The following is a 17669-nucleotide window of genomic DNA, read 5'->3' as shown; positions in this document are numbered from 1 at the left end:
TCCTGTGCACCCCGGTCTGGAAGTATAGAGGACAATTATGAGATGGAGCGTTGGCCTTACAAGTTCTCTGACACGGATGGAGAAATAAATACAAGATCAATAAAATAATTAGAAGCTAAGATAAGGATCTATATCATCGTCCTGTATGATCATACCATTATTTAAAGGCATAGGTGAAGCAGCTTAGCAGTTTTGAGAGACAAGAATAGGCAGAAGGAGAAAACTGTGAGCTAGAGCATCGCTAGATCTGTGTCTTGGTAAGATGTTCCATCAGCTCTGAGAACGTGGAACGGAGGAGAGATTAATTAGCAACATGACTGCAGCAGGACAGGGAAGAGAGGAATGTCTGGATTAATCAGGGTCCCTGGTGTTGGAAGAATAATAGGATACAATATTTTTTAAAAAAACAAGAAAACTTAAAAAAAAATAAATGACAGGCTGGCAGGCATCCCCAAACTATGGCCCGTGGGCTGCATGTGGCCACCTGAAACCATTTATACAGCTCTTTCCGTACTTCCGGAAAGGGGCACCTCTTTCACTGGTGGTCAGTGAGAGGAGCACTGTATGTGGCGGCCCCCCAACGGTCTGAGGGACAGTGAACTGGCTCCCTGTGTAAAAAGTTTGGGGACCCCTGCTGTAGAGCATAAGAGAGGGAGGGTCATTTTGAAAGCCCCTGTCATTATCTCGGGGCGGGGGGAGACTGACAGTGCAGACGCCTGGCACTAGAGCTGGGACCGGGTTGGGGAAGCAGATACCCAGGGATCACAGTGCTTATGTCACTCAAGGTGTCTGTCACAAGCTGGTCTGACGGATCACAAGGGACCGCTGGCTGCCTGGCAGCCAGGCAGGGGCCATTCCCCTATTACTCACAAGCCCCTCCCTCTCCCTCGCTCTCCCGCCCTGACGGCGATCATCAAACACCAGTTCTCCCTCCGCTGTGAAAATGGGCACTGTGGCATCTATCTGTCACAGGGGACAGGTCTCGGGGTAGCTTGGCCAGGAAGGAGATGATTAAATAAGAATAGAAAAGAAAAAGGCAATTGAAGAAAAGAAAGACAATATCTTCTCTTCTAGGGAGGCCAGGGTGCTGGTGCAGGTGAGACTGGGTGTGAAGACAGTCAGACTTGGGTTAAGATAACCTCTGCCGTCACTGGATATGCTACCTGGAGAAATGTCTTTAACCCACTGTAGCCTTGGGCTCGCCAAAAGCCCAACCAGCATAATGATATGCCTTGTGTTCGGTGTAAGAACAACGTTGAATGATCCATGTGAGAAACCGAAGCTCAACGCTTGCTCGCTCCAGAGGAGACTGTCACTGCGTCACTGCTGGCTCTCTCTTATCCCTGTGCACTACCAAGTGTAGCCTTCAGACACCGAGGGAGGGGGAACAGGACAGCAGAGAAAAGCAGCTGTGACTGCCTTTTCCCTCCAGGCATTCAGGAAGCCAGGGAGGATCTGAGACCATGCTTCCACGCCTCAGCGCCCTGGATGACGACTGTCTAGCCTTGATTTTCTTTTTTTTTTCTTTTGTATTTCTCTGAAGCTGGAAACGGGGAGAGACAGTCAGACAGACTCCCGCATGAGCCTGACCGGGATCCACCCGGCACGCCCACCAGGGGCGAAGCTCTGCCCACCAGGGGGCGATGCTCTGCCCCTCCGGGGCATCGCCCTGCCACGACCAGAGCCACTCCAGCGCCTGGGGCAGAGGCCAAGGAGCCATCCCCAGCGCCCGGGCCATCTCCGCTCCAATGGAGCCCTGGCTGCGGGAGGGGAAGAGAGAGACAGAGAGGAAGGAGGGGGGGTGGAGAAGCAAATGGGCGCCCCTCCTATGTGCCCTGGCCGGGAATTGAACCCAGGTCCCCCGCACGCCAGGCCGACGCTCCACCGCTGAGCCAACAGGCCAGGGCCAAGCCTTGATTTTCTTTGAGGCTCTTTGGCTCTAGGTCACAAATCCTGTTCTGAGATATCTTCTCATCATACCTGCAGTCAGATCAGCCAGGGAGGCAACAGGGGGTGATTGAAGCAAGTCAGGGGGGTGAGAGCCTTGGAGATCCGTATTTGTGCCCTTTCAACTGATAATGTTTTATACGAATGGTGTAATTCCGTTAAGGGATCTGGCGATTTTAGGAGGGTACCTGACTTCAGGTTTCTCTTCCTCCTGCCAGCTACGAGATCCCGGCTGAGGCTCTGAATCTCTTAGAACACTGAATGCACCATATGTAATCTATACTTACACTATCCTATTATAATAATGCTAGGAGGTTGGCACGATAGTATTTTAAATTTTTAAAGAAGTTGAAAACATGGAGTCATAATTTCACAAAATGTGTCTATTCTTCCCTCCCCCAAAACCACTTCCCTCCTTGGCAACATATTTGGTTGAAACCACTCTTGGCAAGACAACCTGAGCATGACTAGATTTCTCAAGGGCCACGTAGAGAAAGGCCTTTTCTGGGCATTCCTTGAACTCATTTCAGGAAGAGACCATAGTCTTTTGACATGAAACGTCCTTCAGACTTTCCCACAAGTACCAGGGTGAAGGAGGCATCTTAATCCATTCAGACAAATGTCGGCGGACAGACCAGATCAACACTGCTGGTGACACAGTTACCCAGGCCAAAATGTCACTCCATTGCAGAGCTTCAATATATTATTATATATATTTTAAATTTTTTTATTTTTTACAGAGACAGAGAGAGAGTCAGAGAGAGGAATAGATAGGGACAGACAGACAGGAACGGAAAGACATGAGAAGCATCAATCATTAGTTTTTCATTGCGACACCTTAGTTGTTCATTGATTGCTTTTTCCTATGTGTCTTGACCGTGGGGCTACAGAAGACCGAAAATCCCTTGCTCGAGCCAGCAACCTTGGGTCCAAGCTGGTGAGCTTTGCTCAAACCAGATGAGCCCACGCTCAAGCTGGTGACCTCGGGGTCTCGAACCTGGGTCCTCCACATCCCAGTCCGACGCTCTATCCACTGAGCCACCGCCTGGTCAGGCGTCCATTGCAGAGCTTCAATAGCTACCAAAGCACAGAGCTGTGCCTGTCCCAACCTGAACCCCAATCACTCCTTCTCAAAGGTCCATTTCCCCTTGTTTTTGCAGCCCATGTCACTCAGTTCATTAGGAACAGGTAGATCAAATTGTCCAAGGGAGCCGTTGAAAAATAATGATACAAACTGGTTAAACAAGGTGTATCTCAGGTGAACACAGGCTTTCCTTGTTTGCATATGATGGCATTTCAGCTTGAAAATTTGTTTTATAAACAAGCATTGGGGTTGACATTTAGCAAGCTCCCTGATTTCCACTCTAATTGCCAGTTTTGTACTTGGATACTTAAATTATGTATATATTCATGCGATTAGAAATCAGCTCTGACATTGGGAAGTTTCAAGCACATGGAAATCCTGCCAAACCAGCATGGTATATAATGCTGAACACATTCCTTATAAATAACTGAGTGCCTTTTTACTTAATGCATTGCCTTGGGGAGACATCTCGGCATTAGGTAGGTATCAGTTTCCTAAGTGTTTGTGCTTATGCAAAAATCATTTGAATATCCCCAGGGGGTTTGAATTTCAAGGATCCATTTATCTTTTATTTCAATTTGCCCTTTGACATTAAAGGGGTGCTAGGCCTATTAAAAGACACAAACAGGAGTTACTGTGAAGACAAATACTTTAATATTTAATGGTTTGCTGTTATTATAATCGATAATACTTTCTGAGCATGGCATAGCTCCCTCGCTCCATTCATTCTGGTTCCATGGTACCTTTTAGCGATAGGCTAAGAAGGCACTCAATGCTGATGAATGTGCCCAGGGCTTCAGGCGCTGCAGAGACACTGCAGTGCTGCTAAGGCAGCCCTGTGACCACCAGAGGTGCCACACCCCAGGTCCCTGAATAATACATGGGGTCGCACCTATGCCTGCTACACACCAGGCTCAGTGTTAAGTGTTTTACGTCTGTTCCCTCAGCATCCTCAAACAGTCCCGTGTGGCAGGTACTGTTTATTACTGCATCCACTTTACTGTTGGAAAAACTGGGAAGTTAGGTGGCCCGCTGAGGGTCACCCAGCCATGAGCAGGGTCTGAGAGAGTCCAGAGCCGATGCTCTTCCCTAGCGTGTTGTATTGACTATCAGTGCTGAGAGGCCAACACGACTGAATTTTGGAAAATGCCGACATCTACGCCCTTAGTAAGTAGTCAATAGCTCCCAGAAAATGCTCAGCATTCCATCAGCAGCCATGATAAGCAATCTTCCGCTGCTAGGGTTCAGGCAGGAAAAGAAAGATTAAAGAGGAAAGAAAGAGAAGATATATAGATATATTTTTTTAAAGAGTGGCTATAAAACATTTTAAATAAAATTTAGCACTGGTAGAGAGCAGGGGAACACTAAGTATTTCTTTAGTTTACTTTTATGCAAGTTACTAAAATTCTATTGCACGTGCTATCAAAACATTGGCAGTATAACTTTCCTTTGCTATCAATTTATCATTTAAATTCAGAGTCAGCCTTCATTTATATAGAGAATGCCTACTGTTCATATGTAGGTTTTCAATTATTTGTGAGGAGAGCCTCCTTATCAATGCATGTTGCCCCCTTTAAAACCTCACTTTAGTTTTACGTCTATCTTACCCACATGCACCAAAATATTGAAGGTGAGGCTGACAAGTGAGTTTTAAGATTTATTTTTTTCATAAACTGTGTTTCTTGGGAATATGGAGATCAGGAATCATGCAGTTCCCTGTATAGTATTACTGCTGACTCACAGAGCTCCAAAATAAGCGAGAATATTCAAGAACTGGCGCAAAGTGAAGGGTGGCCCGTGAAACTGTCTTAAAAGTTTTTTCTTCCCTCCACAGAACTGAACACTCATTAGGTTGAAAATTTTTTTTTTTTGAATCACAAAACAATTTAACATCTTCTGAAATAAAGGATCCAGAGAGACCCATGAACAGGAGAAAAATCAAGATGAGGCGAAAAGACAGAAGGCAAAGAAAAAAAAGTGATTTAGGGTCTAATCCAAGGCAGCAAGTAGGTGAACTTTATTTGTACCGTGCTACTTCCGTGTTAAAATCTGTAAACACGCAATAATAGGAAGATGTCGCGTTTCACACAAAGCAGGATTGCTTTTCTCAAAGAACCTGCAGGACTGATGTCCCTGTGGGAGCCGTCCTTGGCAGGAAGAACAGCAGCCTGGAGTTCACCAACATCCCTCCCTTCTAAATGCACAGCGGCCCTCCGGTTCCCCACAGCTCAGGTCCAGCCACTCTGTTCGGATTGCTAGCTTGTCTGCTGGGATTTAAGGTCATGGTCTAGGTCAGGGGTCCCCAAACTACGGCCCGCAGGCCGCATGCGGCCCCCTGAGGCTACTTATCCCCCCCCCCCCCCCGCCACACTTCCAGAAGGGGCACCTCTTTCATTGGTGGTCAGCAAAGCAAGGCGTCACTCACGTACAGTACTACTTCCGGTGACACGGGACGCACACGTCACAGCTCCGGAAGCGTGTCATATCACTGGTTACTGCTAGCAGTGACAAATATGGAACCGGACATTGACCATCTCATTAGCCAAAAGCAGGCCCATAGTTCCCATTGAAATACTGGTCAGTTTGTTGATTTAAATTTACTTGTTCTTTATTTTAAATATTGTATTTGTTCCCTTTTTTTTTCTTTTTTTTTTTACTTTAAAATAAAATATGTGCAGTGTGCATAGGGATTTGTTCATAGTTTTTTTTTTTTATAGTCCGGCCCTCCAATGGTCTGAGGGACAGTGAACTAGCCCCCTGTGTAAAAAGTTTGGGGACCCCTGGTCTAGGTGGACTTCCCTAGGGGAGAAGCAGCACACTGCATAGGACCAGAGAAAAGTGGTCTTTCCTGCTTACGCTCAGGGTCACAGGCCCTTCGGCAGCGCCACCCAAGCGGACATGTCAGCCTGGAGGGGGCCTCCCCTCCCAGCTACTCACCAGCCAGAGTCACCGCAGGGTCCCTGTAAAGTTCACAACACTGCAGACCCCGCCCCTTCCTTTACAAACCACTCCTCCAAAACAACAGCCCCTAATAGAGCAGCAAGGCGGAAGTATCTTTATCTGCTTGTACGTTTCTGCTATTTTTTTTTTCTTTCAGTCACATCTGCGTTTTGTTTCCTCTCATTTCAAATGTTCCCCAACACATCATGTTGAGTGAGGTGTTGAAGACAGACGGAGAGATGCCGTTGGAAGCACTGTTTTTATAGCACAGTTTGTATACTACTTTATTGCCAAATTAAAATAAAGATGTCATCTGGCAGACTCAGCCTGCTGCAAAGCCAGCCCTGGGTGATTTTCTGTGCTGAGGCCACAAAGTGGGGGAACGCCCGCAATGAGCCGAAGAACCGTACCTCCTTTTTCCCACCTGCTTGGTTTCCTGATGCAAAGAAACCAAAAGAATGAGCAGAATGTTTGGTTTGTCTACTGCTTAAGTGCAGAAACAACAAAGTTCAGAAATAAATACAGGAAAGCAAGAGTCTCGTGCTCCTCTAATAAATATGGTGGAATTCTCCATAGTGTCCAAGTGATTTGCTGGGTTTGTTGGTAAGAAGTATAAGGGACGTGGCTTTGTGTGACCATTATACCTCTTCTTCTTTGACATAAACTTTCCATGTCTGTCATGTATATTTTTCTAGAGAGTCCAGGGCTTTCCAAAGGCACATCCTCATTTAGCTGCTTCAGAAGCCAAGCAATCCAGCCCCTACTTCTCTGCCAAGTCCTCAGCAGGGCTTCCTAAGTCAGGATACTTCCTTTAGGACTTCAAAGGGAGAAAGGCTCCGAACCGTCTCTCTCCAGTCATCCTAATGGGGCCTGGAGAGCCACATGCCGACCCAAGAAAATGTCTGCCCCTTGGCAACCTCCAGACAATGAATCCCACAGAGAGATGTCTCTCTCTAGAAAAGACAAAACAGGATTCCAACATCAAAATATCCTGATCTCATATATACTATGGAATACTACTCAGCCATAAGAAATGATGTCTTCGGATCATTTACAATAACATGGATGGACCTTGATAACATTATACTGAGTGAAATAAGTAAATCAGAAAAAAACTAATGAACCCATACATAGATGGGCATAAAAATGAGATTCAGAGACATGAACAAGAATGTGATGGTAATAGGGGGTGGGGGGGCGGGGGGAGGAAGGGGGGCACAGATAGAAGGTGACAGAAGACAATTTGACTTTGGGTGAGGGATATGCTACATAATCAAATGTCAAAATAATCTGAAGATGTTTTCTCTGAACATATATACCCTGATTTATCAATGTCACCACATTAAAATTAATAAATTAAAATTTTTAAAAAAGAAAATAAGGCCCTGGCCGGTTGGCTCAGCAGTAGAGCATCGGCCTGGCGTGCGGGGGACCCGGGTTCGATTCCCGGCCAGGGCACATAGGAGAAGCGCCCATTTGCTTCTCCACCCCCACCCCCTCCTTCCTCTCTGTCTCTCTCTTCCCCTCCCGCAGCCAAGGCTCCATTGGAGCAAAGAGGGCCCGGGCGCTGGGGATGGCTCCTTGGCCTCTGCCCCAGGCGCTAGAGTGGCTCTGGTCGCGGCAGAGCGATGCCCTGGAGGGGCAGAGCATCGCCCCCTGGTGGGCAGAGCGTAACCCCTGGTGGGCGTGCCGGGTGGATCCCGGTCGGGCGCATGCGGGAGTCTGTCTGACTGTCTCTCCCCGTTTCCAGCTTCAGAAAAATACAAAAAAGAAAGAAAGAAAGAAAGAAAGAAAGAAAGAAAGAAAGAAAGAAAGAAAGAAAGAAAGAAAGAAAGAAAGAAAAAGAAAGAAAGAAAGAAAAAAATATCCTGATTTCATGGAGTCTCAGGGCATCTGGCCATATACTTCACACACACACACACACAAAACCTGGCTTTCTATGAAAGTGATGGCCAATAAAACTGTCTTGGGCCAGAAAGGACAATCTACTCAACCAGACTGTTTGAGTGTCTTAAAATGATCACATCAGAAAGCCTCCACTTGCTGTTCGGGCATTGGAGATGAAACACAGTCAAGGCAGAACACCATAGCCCATACGGGCTCCATCCAGGAAGCTGGAGATCCAGGCTCTGTCCTCAGGGCCTTAGGGCTCTTATGTATCTCAGTAGGAAAAAAAACAATGGCAGGGAAATAAGAAGAATAGGTGGTTATGTATTCAAAAGAGGGAGAGTGTGCCTGAAAAGACCAAGGACCATACACAAGGAAAGCGAGGCGAGAGGAGGATTCTGTTCATGGTGAGTTCTGAAGAAGCGGCCACCTAAACAGGACACTTTCTAAGAGACAGTACACCTTCTGCCTGAGAATTCTGTTCACCATAGGGTGGTGTGAGACGGCTTCCACAGGGCCAACCAGCACTGAGGCTGAGCTCACAGACGAAGTTTTGCAGCAGGAGCAAAAGCAGCTGCCACAGAGAAACTGATGAGCAATACATACATGAAAGAAGAAGTGTTCCCTTTGCTGGGCAAATATAGTCATTGCTCTGCCAACACCAGCACGGGCTCCTCAGTGCTCATAGCTGCATGTCATTAGTGCTAAAAGCTCCATGATTCATGGGCAATTGCCAGCTATTATTTCCATATCACTGACCTACCCGAGTGGCCACACACCCTCTCGACTTGACTTCCAGCCAACCCCATTAGCTAATGGCCCATCTGATGGCTGTGGCCCCACTCCTCATCCTGGGATTCAAGCCTTGCGCTGCCGAGTTCCTCTCCAGCAGGTTACCCACACTTTTCCTCCCAGCCTGATTTCTCCTCGCTAATCGCAAGATAGATAGCACCCTCAACAATGAGAACCCTACCAAAGTCCATGTGAGACTTCACTCCACTCACTGAACTTTGACATATGGTACCAAGGCATGGGTGTTCTCTTTGGAAAGATTCATTAACTTCTACAGAGTAAAGACCGTGAAGGCTGCTTCTAGCTCCTAAATGAGAGAACGCATTGGGTCTGTGGTCACAAAAGATACTTTTTGGTCCAGACCAGGATGACTGTGATATCATTCCAACTGCTCTTCTTGCTTTTGACTTTATATTATTACATTTCAGTATTATATTTCTACCAGCTATAGGTTTTATAACCTATAGCTCTGAGCACATCATTCCACTGACTAAAATTTTCAAAAGGTACCTAAATTAGAAAAACAAATACAAATTTGCGGCCATGGCCGGTTGGCTCAGTGGTAGAGCATTGGCCCAGCATGTGCAGGTCCTGGGTTTGATTCCCGGCCAGGGCACACAGGAGAATCGCCCATCTGCTTCTCCACCCTTCCCTCTCTCCTTCCTCTCTTTCTCTCTCTTCCCCTCCCACAGCCAAGGCTCCACTGGAGCAAAGTTGGCCCGGCACTGAGGACGGACGGCTCCATGGCTTTCACTTCAGGTGCTAGAATGGCTCTGGTTGCAACAGGGCAACTCTCCAGAGGGGCCAAGCTTCGCCCCCTAGTGGGCATGACAGGTGGATCCCCGTCGGGCCCATGTGGGAGTCTGTCTCTCTGCCTCCACACTTCTCACTTTAAAAAAATACAAAAAATAAAATAAAATTGCATAATAACTAAATAGTTACACCAATCAAAAATAGTCAAAAGATTCTGTTCCAGAAGTATATAATGAGCTTCACCAAATTTCAGTTTCAGCCATAGACAAGTTCACAATCCTGTAAACATGCTTTTTCCTAACTTTGTACTTTTGTGACCTTCCTCTTAAGTAAATGTGTCCCTCTTCCCCTGGAAAGAAGACATTTTCATTAAGGTCCAGGTGAAATCATTTCATAAATTCACCTCCTGAAGTTGGGCTGCCAATTTCATATAATTGATCCAGCTATATTGATTGGCCATCTGTTCTGTGTGAGTGAGGGCACTGCTTTTTTGGCCTCTCAGAAGACTGGTGCACTGATGTGCATTGAATCTTCTCTCCTCAGCAGGACGAAATGCTCCTTGCTATACTAACATTACACCAACACTACACCAGACAGAACACCTCAAATGGACGTGAAGTCTTATATTTGTTTGTTTCTTTCTTTCCATCTTTTTGCAAATGGACCTGCAATGATAATTATCCGTATGAACACATTCTACAGCAAAGGAAGCCAACACTAAATACTGCTCATTGTAAGCAGCTGAGCTGGGGCCACAGCCCAGAGTGGGCCCCACAGTCCATCACAGCAGTCACAGCAGTTACCATTTAAAGTGGTGGGACGTGAAGGGTTACATGTTGGGGCTTCTCCACCAGCACAATTATAAAGCTGTTTAGTGTTAACTTAGCAAGGTATATCTGGACTTCACCGTGCCTCTAGTATCATGCAGAAAATTAACCAACTGTCAAATAAAATCCAATAATAACCCAGCAGATTAAATGACTCATATTCTGTTACTTGGGCTTCTCAGTCTCGCCTATAGCGATAGCACCATCCTGGACCAGAAGCACTATGGCCTGGCTCCAGGAACGAAATTGTACATTCTGCTGAAAGGGTAGCCAGGCTGTTCAAGAGAAAAAAAATACTCATTTTAAATCTTTTCTATTTTTAGACTTAATATGCATGTTTTTTTGGCAGTAAGGTCAACATGAACAAAACTCCAAACTTAAGAATTTTTAAATTTGTTTCCTACAAAATGCTCGGGTCAGTCAAGACCTTGGGGAGTTGCTTCTGCCTTTTTATTCCCTTCAGCAAGAACTCCGCACATTTCTACCATCTCTACATAAAACCCTGGAATATCCTCCTCATTCATGTAAATCTGGTATAACTTTAAATATGCATAATTCTAACGCATGAGTCCTCTAAGGAGAATTCTAAGAATGACTTCATTGAATCATGCATTTCACAAACAGTATCCCAACATCTCACTATGTCCCTCTTGGTTTCTATGGCAAGAGTCTCTCTCACATTTGCCTACATATTATGTTATTTCTTTTCATTTTAATTTAATTGTATTTTCTCTTGGTAGCCTTATATTCTCCCTGGGATTGTAAATTCCTTAAAAGCATGGGGCTATATGTATTTTACAGTGTTTCTGTATAGGGTACATGACGTAGTGTATCATATGTATCCCATCATACATACACACATACACATACACATGCAGAGATACTGAATAGCAAAACCTCATTCAATGCGTTCCATAAAAAGTGGAACTCTCCTTCAATCCAACCAGCAAGAGAAGTCCTGAGATAAACTGATTCTGAAGAATGTTATCTATATATTGATACATTATTACTGTTCCTCTGACCATTTCTCTCACTGTTTTAGAAAGTTCCTAGTTAGTGTTCTTAACCTCTTGGCAGGATGTGGAGGGTCATCCTTCCTTTTATGGGTCTTAGAAAAGCTATCCTGGTTCTTTACTTCAAAAAGAAATGATCAAGGCCCTGGCCGGTTGGCTCAGTGGTAGAGCATCAGCCTGGCGTGCAGGAGTCCCGGGTTCGATTCCCAGCCAGGGCACACAGGAGAAGCGCCTATCTGCTTCTCCACCCCTCCCCCTCTCCTTCCTCTCTGTCGCTCTCTTCCCCTCCCACAGCCAAGGCTCCACTGGAGCAAAGTTGGCCCGGGCGCTGAGGATGGCTCTATGGCCTCTGCCTCAGGTGCTAGAATGGCTCTGGTTGCAACAGAGCAACGCCCCAGATGGGCAGAGCATCACCCCCTCATGGGCATGCCGGGTGGATCCCGGTTGGGCACATGTGGGAGTCTGTCTGACTGCCTCCCCGTTTCCAACTTCAGAAAAATACAAAAAAAAAAAAAAAAAAAAAAGAAATGATCAATTCTCCATGTGCACACATTGCTGTCTCAAATTTCATGGGGTCGGGGCTTCTAATAGCCTGAAACATCAATGTTACCAATCGTTCCTCCACAGTGGACTCCTTAGAGTCTAGCTTTCCCTTTGTTTGTGTGTCAGAGGGTTACACAGCTGAAGCCAGCGACCTGAGGGCCTTTTTGTCACCTCTGGCCCACCGGCACCCTGCACAGGTGCCTGCACAGAACAAAGCTGAGCACGGAGAAGAAACATAGACACACGATTAACTAGCAGACTTCTCCCTGGACAGCCGCACACCGCTGTCTCCAGACATCCTTGTGCTCACCTTTTGGTCCAGGCTGTATGCCAGAATCCAGTCCTCCTGCTTGGGGTGGAAAAGCAAGCTCTGGATGTAGAAGTTCAGCCGGTACTTCTGATAGGTTGCTCCTTCATCCGAGCTGATCAATAAACTGCTCTCAATCTCCGGGTCTGTGAGCAACATAATCTGCAGCAAAGAATTGTCGGGGAAAGAGAACAACAGGAAGTTCAATCTGCAAGTTTCCAAAACTAACAAATGAGCTACACTTTGGATGCGAGGGAAAAGGGGCTGGCAAGGAACACCTGGCCACGTAGGGCACTTGGGCTCTATCAGGGTTGTTCCACCCTGACCCAATGCCATCAAATGATTGTCACCAAGGAATGAAGGAGGCAGGACAATTGGAAGGAAGGGGGAAGAAACAGAGACTGCATTTTCTTTCTCTTCTATGGGCTACTGCTGCCCTTTCTTCTTCAAGATTATTTCCTAGGCCCTGGCGGTTGGCTCAGTGGTAGAGCGTCGGCCTGGCGTGCGGGGGACCCGGGTTCAATTCCCGGCCAGGGCACACAGGAGAAGCGCCCATTTGCTTCTCCACCCCGCCCCCCTCCTTCCTCTCTGTCTCTCTCTTCCCCTCCCGCAGCCAAGGCTCCATTGGAGCAAAGATGGCCCCGGGTGCTGGGGATGGCTCCTTGGCCTCTGCCCCAGGTGCTAGAGTAGCTCTGGTCGCGGCAGAGCATCGCCCCCTGGTGGGCAGAGCGTCACCCCTGGTGGGCGTGCCGGGTGGATCCGGGTCGGGCGCATGCGGGAGTCTGTCTGACTGTCTCTCCCTATTTCCAGCTTCAGAAAAATACAAAAAAAAAAAAAAAAGATTATTTCCTTAATCTGAAATATTTCCCACTGTTGCCCTATCTTCCAGCCTCATTCCTACTGCGCCTGTTTACTTAACATTGGGGGCGGATTCAAGAGCAAGACTCAGTCACAGCCTGCCTGGGCAAGGTGGAAAGGAAGGGAAAGACAATGGAGCTCACTGGGTGGTCTCGCTTAAGTGGCAGCCCTCTTGTTCATGTCAACAATATCCCCTGTCACCCTACCTTTAGCCTCCTTTTCTGAGTCTTGTGTCAAAGGCTGGTCTTTCTAATGCCTTCTCTGCTAATTGTACAAAGGCCACTTTATTCCCTCTTATTATATAAACTCTTTTTAAAGGATTGATTTGAGAGAGAGGGGGAGAAGGAGAGAGAAGGAAAAAGAGAAAGTGAGGGAGGGAGAGAGAGAGAGAGAGAGAAAGAAAGAGAGAGACAAATGTTGATTTGTTGTTCCCCTTTTTTATACATTCACTGGTTGATTCTTATATGTGCCCTGACTGGGGATTGAACCTGCGACCTTGATGTATAAGAATGATGCCCTAAGCAACTGAGCTACCTAGCCAGGGCATAACCTATTACACATAGAATTTACTGATTTTTACTCTGTTTATTGTCTATATACCCTCTACTAGAACATAAACTCCATGAGAATAGAAATAGTTGATATTTCTCTATTATTCTCCCTCAGGGGTGTATTCTCAGCAGCTAGAGTAAGACCCAACATATATTGCATGCTGAAGAAATGCTTGCCGAATGAATGAATAAAGGGAGTTTTCATAGTCCCATGGAGCTAGAAAGACGCCCAGGACAGCGTGAGCTCATGTGAACGGAAGGTCCAATGAGGGAGTCGTTGGGTCTCCCACCCCACCTTTTGCCTGTCCACAAGAGAACACGCACTCCACGTGTAAAACCTCACGGCTTCAGATGCTCCGCACGCGCTTGCTGGTTCATCTCGGTCGGAGCACTAAGGAACAGTCCACCACAGGGACACGGTGGAGAAGCTGCGCTGAACACTGATTTTTATTCTCTCGCTTTGATGCCTCTAGGGCTGTGTGACAAAGCACTTCATTCCCCGCTCTCTGCAGGTTGCCTTTCGCGCAGTCAGTGTGCACCGCCTGCCTCCAGACAGGCGGCCTTCACGCTACCCACTGTCTTCCCCGTCACCTCATTAATTGACACTTTCTGAATTTGGTTCGGAGAAGCATGAAAGATGTGCTTAATGTGTGGCTGTATGGGGAGAGATCACGCAGCCCGGGGTTTTTAAAAGATTACCAGCCAAGGACATGCTGTTCTAGGAAAAGGAGGGAGAGAGAGGGAGAGAGAGAGAATGAGAATGAATAAAACTGAGCCATGGAGCAGAAGAGCAGAGTGTCCAGGCAAACACACAGTGATTTTTCAAGCATTTGAAGGCCATCGTATTAACACCTGGAGAAAGGCAGTGTCATCTTTAAAAGTGGTGTCCTGTCACTCCAAACAGGACACGGGATTGCACGACAGACACACTGAGCCTGAGCAGTGTTTAGTTTCCCAGGGGGAACCTGAGGTTCCCTGTTCTTTCCACCTCCCTTCTTAGAGAGGAGAAAAGGGATGGATGTGGTTCTGGGAGCGGACTGCTTGGCTGTCGGCTGCGCTCTGGACATGATGGAAAGTACACACAAAATTGGACATTGATTGCCTTTCAATCCACGTTGCAGGGAAGCCACTGTCCCCAACCATAAAGTCTGATGAAGTTCTAGTTTTGTTGTCTCGCATTCACCCAGCAGGGAGGGTCTGCTCTTTGTCCGGCTGACACGGAGCCGTCAGGTAATCGGCTAAGTCCAACCTGCCTGGCTTCATGAAAATTGCTTGTACACAGTCAACAAGGATGTTCAGATAGCTCCTAAATGCACACGACCATTTCCAGGTGATTTCATATTTACTAGTGCATAAAAGCTGTTGTTTTCCAAAGAACAAATAAGTCATCAAATGGTTATATTGCTTTGGGTCTGCAACCACAATTAACAATATATAACAATTACCTTTTTGCACTACTGCCAAAAGTAATTTTCATAATATTATGAAGAGGCTCGATTTTTATAGAGCATCTATTGTCTCGGGCAAGGTGATTTTCTCCCCCTGAGGGTCTATTTCCCTGTTAACTGGGATACGTCCTCCTCTCTTCCCATGAGTGCAGACCTCACCACCTGCCTCTCCTGGCAGACTACTTCAGCAGAATAGAATCAGTGGGCCTACAGAATATCCTCTGCTTTTTATTTATCATTCATTTAAAATATTTTTGATAGTGCCCTGGCTAGATAGCGCTGTCAGAGCAGTGGTCCCCAACCTTTTTTGGGCCACGGACTGGTTTAATGTCAGAAAATATTTTCACGGACTGGCCTTTAGGGTGGGACGGATAAATGTATCACGTGACCGAGACAAGCGTCAAGAGTGAGTCTTAGACGGATGTAACAGAGGGAATATGGTCATTTTTAAAAAATAAAACACGGCCTAGCGTGCAGAGGACCCGGGTTCGATTCCCGGCCAGGGCACACAGGAGAAGCGCCCATTTGCTTCTCCACCCCTCCGCCGCGCTTTCCTCTCTGTCTCTCTCTTCCCCTCCCGCAGCCAAGGCTCCATTGGAGCAAAGATGGCCCGGGCGGTGGGGATGGCTCTGTGGCCTCTGCCCCAGGCGCTAGAGTCGCTCTGGTCGCAACATGGCGACGCCCAGGATGGGCAGAGCATCGCCCCCTGGTGGGCAGAGCGTCGCCCCTGGTGGGCATGCCGGGTGGATCCCGGTCGGGCGCATGCGGGAGTCTGTCTGACTGTCTCTCCCTGTTTCCAGCTTCAGAAAAATGAAAAAAAGAAAAAAAAACACAAAACATCATTCAGACTTAAATATAAATAAAACGGAAATAATGTAAGTTATTTATTCTTTCTCTGTGGACCGGTACCAAATGGCCCATGGACCGGTACCGGTCCACGGCCCGGGGGTTGGGACCACTGAGTTAGAGTATTGTCCCGAACTGCAGAGGTTGCCAGTTCAGTCCCCAGTCAGGGACATACAGGAACAGACTGATGTTCCTGTCTGTCTTTATCTCTCTCGCTCTCTTGCTAAAATCAATAATAAATATATATTTTTTAAAGTTAAAAAAATATTTTTTATAGTCATTTATGCTTTATATCACATGACTATGTAAAGTAATTCTGCATCCAGGTAATAGAGAATAAGGGAAAGGGAGAGAGAGAATAACGCAAATATTTTTCAGACAGATGGCTACTTAAGAGTGAATAAATGGAACTCCTCGCTTCCATGGCTGGTTTTTTTTCTGGGTACTAAAAATATGTAAACTAAAATCTCACCTTCTCTATACAGTCCTCACCTGAAAGCCTCTACGAGGGAATGTGACATTTTAGAAATGGTGGAGGATGCTGAGAAATTCTCCTGTTAGATTTCGAAGTATATCTGTATTACACAAACCTTCCAGTGGCTCTTCTTTCAAACCTCCGCTCAAATCCACTCAAAACAAACAGGTCAATCCGGACTCATTTTGGTTTAGACATTTTTTATTGCACAAACAACTTTGTAAGACAATCAGTGGAATTGAAAATAAAAGAAAAATAAAGTGCTCGTGACCCTATCCCTTCAACAGATTCAACAATGTTTTTTTTATCCTCATTTTTAAAATTTAATATTATTGCCTATACTCCATTCCAGCTGAACAATAAACACACAAATGAATGCACACACATCAACACACACCACTGCATACAATGTGTTACTTAATCACAACCTTCAACACAATTATTTTACAACTGGTACAGTAGTTGAGCCACAGAAATTATTTAATAAATTGTTAACTGAATAAGTGACATCATTATTTCAGTCTTCAAACTAACATTTGTTAGGAATTTTATCTCAAGTGGGTTGAGGTTTGTCCTATTATTTTGTAGGCTATTAAATATAAATAAGTTAATAAGTAAATAAAGTATTTAGGCAAGATATAAATAGAAAATGTTTTAATCTATTTGAAAAAAATGTAAATAATTTATGTGATCCAATCTTTAGACATAAATGATGTCATTTATAAGTAAATATGTTCTATCTTCTCAAGAAGGTATTTTACTGGGAAATATCAGAATGGCAGCTCCAAGTTCATGAACACTCTTCAAAAATTAATAGATTGCGCCTGACCTGTGGTGGCGCAGTGGATAAAGCATCAACCTGGAAATGCTGAGGTTGCCGGTTCAAAACCCTGAGCTTGCCTGGTCAAGGCACATATGGGAGTTGATGCTTCCTGCTCCTCCCCCCTTCTCTCTCTCTCTCCCCTCTCTATAATGAATAAATAAAATCTAAAAAAAAAAATTAATAGATTGCACTCCTTGAACATGTCCAATGAGCACTGTCTTTGCTGGTTTACACTGGCTCTCTATCCCCTTCTGGATTTCTATGTGACCTGGATGAAATGGTGTTTAATTCTCTGTATTTGGGAATCAGATCTGAATAATAGAATTTTAGGAGGATTTGGTAAAAGGCATGAATCCAAGCTTTGCATGATTTTGGAAGTGAGGTCTCTTAAAAGAGAGGCCATTGTTAGCCTAACATAGAGCTTGGTCTATAGAAGAAGTTCATACGTCTTCATAAATGAACGAACAAACGAATGAATGAACAGGTGAGTCTTCTTTATCCCTGTGACACTGGGAGCCTGAGTCTTCTGAAATAAATCCCTCTTGTTCCACTCGGAGGCAAAGAGGGCAGAAACA

The 17669-nt window shown here is 45.8% G+C and overlaps 1 protein-coding gene across 6 annotated transcripts in view; it reads right to left on the bottom strand.

Annotated features, from left to right (window-relative positions):
* Positions 1-17669, bottom strand: part of SORCS1 (sortilin related VPS10 domain containing receptor 1) — a 578632-nt gene that overhangs the window by 194656 nt on the left and 366307 nt on the right. For all 6 annotated transcript variants that reach the window (XM_066354763.1, XM_066354758.1, XM_066354761.1 and 3 more), the window contains exon 4: positions 12097-12255. In XM_066354763.1, the coding sequence (XP_066210860.1) occupies positions 12097-12255 (159 nt within the window). The remainder of the gene's footprint in view (positions 1-12096; positions 12256-17669) is intronic.

Source organism: Saccopteryx leptura, chromosome 13, assembly GCF_036850995.1.
Source record: "Saccopteryx leptura isolate mSacLep1 chromosome 13, mSacLep1_pri_phased_curated, whole genome shotgun sequence".
Classification (NCBI taxonomy): Eukaryota; Metazoa; Chordata; class Mammalia; order Chiroptera; family Emballonuridae; genus Saccopteryx; species Saccopteryx leptura.
Note: the sequence above shows the minus strand (reverse complement) of the source record. Positions and strands in the feature narration are given on the sequence as shown.